This window comes from Eurytemora carolleeae, unplaced genomic scaffold (assembly GCF_000591075.1).
Source record: "Eurytemora carolleeae unplaced genomic scaffold, Eaff_2.0 scaffold184, whole genome shotgun sequence".
Lineage (NCBI taxonomy): Eukaryota > Metazoa > Arthropoda > Copepoda > Calanoida > Temoridae > Eurytemora > Eurytemora carolleeae.
Genome location: NW_019397071.1, coordinates 350,880 through 357,168, shown reverse-complemented (window position 1 = coordinate 357,168; position 6,289 = coordinate 350,880). Strand labels below are relative to the sequence as shown.

The following is a 6,289-nucleotide window of genomic DNA, read 5'->3' as shown; positions in this document are numbered from 1 at the left end:
AGAGATTCAGTTAAAGAGTGCAAAATTTAGCCAAAGAGTAAAATTTAGTTAGTGATTAAGATTTAGTTAGAGTATGGTTTAGTTAAAGAGTAAGGTTCAGTTAAAGAGTCAAATTTACTTTAAGAGTATGGTTTAGATAAAGAGTAAGGTTCAGTTAAAGAGGAAAGTTCGATTAAAGAGTAAAATTTAGTTACAGAGTAAAGATTTGTTAAAGAGTAAGGTTCAGTTAAAGAGTAAGGTTCACTAAAGAGTGAAATTTAGTCACAGAGTAAAGATTTGTTAAAGAGGAAGGTTCAGTTAAAGACACACGTTTAGTTAAAAAGTAAGGTTTAGTTAAAGAGTAAAATTTAGTTACAGAATAAAGATTTGTTAAAGAGTAAGGTTCAGTTAAAGAGTAAAATTTAGTTACAGAATAAAGATTTGTTAAAGAGTAAGGTTCAGTTAAAGAGTAAAATTTAGTAAAGAGTAAGGTTTAGTTAAAGAGTAAGGTTCATTTAAAGAGTGAAATTTAGTTACAGAGTAAAGATTTGTTAAAGAGGAAGGTGTAGTTAAAAAGCAAAATTTAGCTAAGGAGTAAGGTCTAGTTAAAGAGTTAGGTTCACTTAAAGAGTGAAATTTAGTTACAGAGTAAAGATTTGTTAAAGAGTAAGATTTAGTTAAAGAGTAAGGTTTAGTCAAGAGTAAGGTTTAGTCAAGAGTAAGGTTTAGTCAAGAGTAAGGTTTAGTCAAGAGTAAGGTTCAGTTAAAGAGTAAGGTTCAGTTAAAAAGTAAAGTTTAGTAAAAGAGTAAGGTTTAGTTAAAGAGTAAGGTTTAGTTAAAGAGTAAGGTTTAGTTAAAGAGTAAGGTTTAGTTAAAGAGTAAGGTTTAGTTAAAGAGTAAGGTTTCGTTAAAGAATAAGGTTTAGTTAGAGTAAGGTTTAGTTAAAGAGTAAGGTTTAGTTAAAGAGTGAAGTTTAGTTACAGAGTAAGCTTTAGTTAAAACGAAAGGTTTTGTTATAAGCTCTTGAATAAAGCAAAATTTAGAATTATATATTTCTGATGCACTATTCAATTTTCATAAAGGTAAGTCGTATATTTTTCAGTAAACATCTAGCTTTAAGAGGAGCAACAACTGGCTCTGTCTCAGCGCTTCTAAGAGTACTCAGACATAAGGGGTGAGAGAGAGAAAATTTCAAACTAGAAAAACTTTAGCCAGGGGTGTGGGGGCGTATACACTGTAAGGGAGTTCAAAGTATGCATTTTTAACAAAGAATGTTAAAATATTAATCTTAAAAAATGTTGAGTTCTGGAATTGGAACTCAATCATCCATATATAGGAACTCTGCCGGGTGTTTATATAATCTAAAACTTGTAAACATCACTAACGAATGCACAAAAAACTCTTAAAAATTGATAGTTGTGCTTTCTTGATAAAATTGTTAAAATGTATTTATATGTGTAACATCCTGTTTGCACTCTGTTGCATTTTTTACTTATAGGCTCAAGGTTGAAGTGGTGCCTTTAAACTAACTTTGGAATCTTGAAAAGATGATACCAGCAGTTGAATTCTATTTTAAGGAGCTTACAGCAGCAGCCTTCAACAGTCCTGAACCAGAAAGCTCCGGGATCTAGGATTCATCTATACTAGCTTCTAGCAGCATCCTTCAACAGTTCTGCACCTTAGAAGCTCCGGGTTCTAGGATTCATCTATACCAACAGTTGAGCAGGTCCCTTACAGCAATCAGCTCCACGATTTAATAACGCTCCAATATATTCCGTAATAAGTTTTAAATAAACATTTCAAATTTCATCATATATCATTTAATTAGACATAGTGGCACACAAATGGAAAAGAATTAAACGGAACTACAAGAAGCATTAAAGGCCTGCATTAATCTGTAAACCCTGTATTATTAACATGGAGAATGGAAGATTTTTACCTAGCTGGATCCAGATTTTGCTACTTGCAGCTTTAAATATACTCCTTAATAACAAGCCTGGTTAGCTGTTATTAAGTATCCGAACTCGTAGGAAAGACGTTAATTCTTTCGATTGAATCTGGATCTAGTGTAGGCATCAATTGGGAGCTCAGAACAGTCAGGTTCTTATACAACTCTCTACAGTTTATTGTGACTGAACAGAACCCTGTGTGGAATAACATGGCAGTACACTCCACTTGGAAAAAAAAAAGAAAATAATAGTGCAGAGAAGGAGGGGTTAATCTACGGTTCTCTTCCCCCTCCCTCTTGCCAGAAGAGACGGTAACTCTGTAAACCTTGCATTAGAATACTGATGGGTGTGCACTATGCACTATGATACCAGTTTATAATATGCCAGTTGCAAGGAAATGATTGGTGTAGACGAGGCTGTATTCTGAAGCACTGTGTCAGAGATGAACTTACAAGAACCAAAATTCTTTTATCGAAAATATCCACCCCTTTCCTAACCTTTCTTATCCCATTTGTCAATATTAAGGCAGAGTACTGAGAATTAATATCCTCAGAATTTTCAAACCCCGATTAGTGCAGTGAAAGTTTTCTACAAACTGTTTAAGAATGTTGAACGATAAATTTGAACATGAACCTTCAATTAGTTGAGTCAGCATTCCTGGAAAAATGAAAACTACAGATAAGCTTAAAAACAACACACAAGTCAGAGAAAATTCACTGTACTTTTTAAAATTTTGTTAAAAATTTTTAATTTAAATAATAAATTGTAACAAGAAAAGTTGTATATTTTTTTACGTTAGAACTCAATATTTTCCACTTGACATAGATTCTTTAGGCATTTCCTTGGGATGCATAGGTTCTTTAGCGGGCATTGGCTTTTCCATAGGTTTTTTAATTGCGGGCAAAGGCTTCTCCGCGGGGTTTTCCATTGCGGGCATAGGCTTTTCCGCATGTTTTTCCATTGTGGGCATTTGCTTTACCATTTGGTTTTCCAGAAGTTTCTCATTGGCGGGCTTTTCCATTGGTTTTCCGTCCTTTGGCTTCTTCTCCCCTTGATCATACTTGTATGCTTGCTCCATACTATTATGCTTTACATCGAGTAGATCGGAAACTGTCTCCCGAGCATCATGCACAGCTTTACCCATATCATGGTTTACCTGTTCTCCATACGAGAAATCCGCCTGTAAATATGAAAAATTTAATTATCCCAAGAAATATCATCATATTTCTCTAGAAATATCAGGAAATCGTTTAAAACCGCCTTGAAGTATAAAATTATTTAGTTCCGCCTTAAAAATTTGAAGAAATGACAGAAACATCAAGAAATTGTTAAAGTCCGTTTAAAAATATCAAGAAAAAAATTAAATCCGCAGAGAATTATCAAGAAATTGCATGAATCAGCCAAGAAATATCAAGAAATTATTTGAATCTACCTAGAAATATCAAGAAATTGCTTGAATCCATCAAAAAATATTAAAAATCGTGAAATCTGCCTATAGCAATATTGATTAAATCCCAAGTAATATAATCAATTCATTAAATCCGCCTTTAAAATATAAGAAAACTATTATTTCCGCATACAAATAAGAAATGCTTGAATCCGCCAATGAAGTGCGCAGAAACATCAAAAAATGCTTGAATCTGTTTAAAAATATCAAGAGATCAATTAAATCCGCCAAGAAATTGCATTAATCCGTCGAGAAATATCAAGATTAATTCAGACTAGAAATTGAAAGTATCATGAAAATATCAGGAAAATAATTGAATCCCAAAAAAATATCAACAACAATGCCTTGATAATGATAATTCCGGCTAAAAGTTCGTAGATATACTAATAAGATCATGAAAATAAAATGATTGAATCCGCAAAGAAATATCAAGATGAAATCCGCTTAGAAGTATCATGAAAATCGTAAATCAGTGATAGAAATATTAAGAAAATAGACTGACAACCTCTAAAACAAATCAAGGAGGAAAGGTAGCATAACCTAGAAATATTGAGAAAATTGACTGATATCTGCTAAAATAAATCTAGGAAAAAAAGGTAGCATAACCTAGAAATATTAATAAAATAGACTGATATTAGCTAAGATAAATCTAGGAAGAAAGGTAGCATAACCTAGAAATATTAATAAAATAGACTGATATTAGCTAAGATAAATCAAGGAGGAAAGGTAGCATAACCTAGAAATATTAATAAAATAGACTGATATCTGCTAAGATAAATCTAGGAAAAAAAGGTAGCATAACCTAGAAATATTGAGAAAGTAGACTGATATCTGCTAAGATAAATCTTGGAAGAAAGGCACAGTGATAACCATAAAATAGGAAGACGACATAAAATCAAAGGCATTTGTTGGCGTTACAAAGTAAAAAGTTTTACTAGTAAGTAATTAAATCACTTATTAAGTGAAATGGGTCTGTGTACACTGCACAATTGTTCTGCTTCATGTTTATTTGACTATCTAAATTAATAACAGTTTAAATGTCGTCTTTTTATTCCAGACTTTTCTGGTTATCACTGTAGCATAACCTAGAAATTCTCCGGAGAGCAAAACGTTTTTAGTTGCGAAAACATTTCGAACATCAAACAGAAACATTCCCTTCTTTGTATAAATTGCTGTCTCTAAGATAGATATTTGTCTTTATGTTGGTTTGCCTGTCTCCAGGTTAGATACATGTCTCCTGGTTAGATTCCTGTTTCCAGATTAGTTTTCTGTCTCCAGGTTAGATACCTGTCTCCAGGTTAGATACCTGTCTCCAGGTTGGATACCTGTCTCCAGGTTAGATACCTGTCTCCAGGTTAGATTTCTGTCTCCAGTTTAGATACCTGTCTCCAGGTTAGATTCCTGTCTCCAGGTTAGATAGCTGTCTCCAGGTTAAATATCCTGTCTCAAGGCTAGATACCTGTCTCCAGGTTTGATACCTGACTCTAGGTTAGATTCACAGCTCACTCTAGGTTAGATTCCTGTCTCCAGGTTGGTTCGCCTGTCTCCTGGTTGGTTTACCTATCTCCGGGTTGGTTTACCTATATCCAGGTTGGTGTACCTATCTCCAGGTTGGTTTATCTATCTCCTCTCCAGGTGGGTTTACCTATCTCCAGGTGGGTTAACCTATCTCCAGTTTGGTTTACCTATCTACAGGTTGATTTATCTATCTCCAGGTTGGTTTATCTATCCCTAGTTTAGTTCATCTATCTCCGGGTGGGTTTATCTATCTCCAGGTTGGTTTACCTGTCTCCGGGTTGGTTTGCCCATCTATAAGTTGGTTTACCTATCTCCGGGTTTGTTTACCTGTCTCCGGATTAGTTTACCAGTCTCCTGGTTGGTTTACCTATCTCCGGATTGGTTTACCTCTCTATTCTTCCAAGTTCCTAGAACCCCGGAGCTGAGGACAGAGCAGAGCAACCAAGAAAAATGCATGTTAAATTAGAACTAAGTGTATGAACTATATTACAACTAATCTCAGGTCTTATATCAGGTTTCAATTAAAGCAAAATCCAAGGTTAACGATGCAAAACAAATCAAATTTAAAGAAAAACTCTGGAAAGTGAAGAGGTTTCGGAATTTGAACAAGGCTTAAATAAAATTACATAATTATGGAAACAAGGAAATACTATTGCTAGGCTAGTTATCAAAGCAAACTTGTAACCAGACCTAAACCCACACTCGTATTTTACTTACAACATTAGTATTTTTTCTTACCATCGTCTAATTGTACAATTATTAAAAAAGTTTGAGCTCTTTCTTGGAATTTTTACCTTTACATTGAATGAAAAAAAAATTTACTAATAAACTTCGAAATTTTTTTTTCTCAAAAATTTAGATTTTTTCTTCAAAATTCCATTTTTTTACGGGCAACGCCCGACAGTTCAGCCAGTAATTAAATATATTTCAAATGGAAAAAAATAATCTTCTTATCAACCATAAGATAGATTTGGAAATACAAAGATTAGTGAAATAAAGTCTCATCATTTTGTTGTTTGTTTCTTTAAAAGGAATGGAGTCTTTGCCAAAAACTATGATTTCAAACCAATGTGGATCTAAGATATTTCAAACTATGAATTTTGTAAGATTAAATAGTTTAAGTTTAAAATATCATAGGTTTACGCCATCAGGTTGTACACATATAGGGATTAAAAATTTGAGTTTGTTGCAAATTGTTTTTTAATAATCAAAATTCAGTAAAGTTTTCAACTTTTTTGTAAGTTCCCTCAAAATTTCTTGCTTAATTATTTCTAAAAAATAGTTTCCCTTATTATAAGTTAATACCCTGTAAACCTCGATTGTTTATTCATTAAAAAAAATGTTATTGGAAATTTTATCATTTTCTTAAAAAAAAGATTAGAAAATATAAATAAAT

The 6,289-nt window shown here is 33.0% G+C and overlaps 1 protein-coding gene and 1 long non-coding RNA gene across 3 annotated transcripts; one reads left to right on the top strand and one right to left on the bottom strand.

The window, feature by feature from the left end:
- Nucleotides 1-1,022: 1,022 nt before the first annotated feature.
- LOC111711602 (uncharacterized) lies at nt 1,023-1,788 on the top strand. The gene is made up of 2 exons (XR_002767290.1): nt 1,023-1,153; nt 1,478-1,788. It is a non-coding gene; the product is annotated as an uncharacterized LOC111711602 (long non-coding RNA).
- Nucleotides 1,789-2,691: 903 nt separating this feature from the next.
- Nucleotides 2,692-5,421, bottom strand: LOC111711601 (uncharacterized). 2 transcript variants are annotated; one of them, XM_023486000.1, is made up of 3 exons: nt 5,281-5,421; nt 2,853-3,108; nt 2,692-2,819 (listed from the first exon to the last, which is right to left on the bottom strand). In XM_023486000.1, the coding sequence occupies exons 1-3, from the start codon at nt 5,347-5,349 to the stop codon at nt 2,731-2,733; spliced, it is 414 nt and encodes a 137-aa protein (XP_023341768.1). In that variant the 5' UTR covers nt 5,350-5,421; the 3' UTR covers nt 2,692-2,730. The 2 variants fall into 2 exon arrangements, with proteins under 2 accessions (XP_023341768.1, XP_023341767.1); XM_023485999.1 differs by having other exon boundaries at nt 2,692-3,108; nt 5,281-5,417.
- Nucleotides 5,422-6,289: the final 868 nt, after the last annotated feature.

Coding starts and splice junctions, on each gene's coding strand:
- LOC111711601 (XM_023485999.1), bottom strand. CDS start 5,349: ATGCATTTTTCTTGGTTGCTCTGCTCTGTCCTCAGCTCCGGGGTTCTA. Junction 3,109..5,280: donor GAACTTGGAAGAATAGAGAG/GTAAACCAATCC, acceptor TCATATTTACAG/GCGGATTTCTCGTATGGAGA.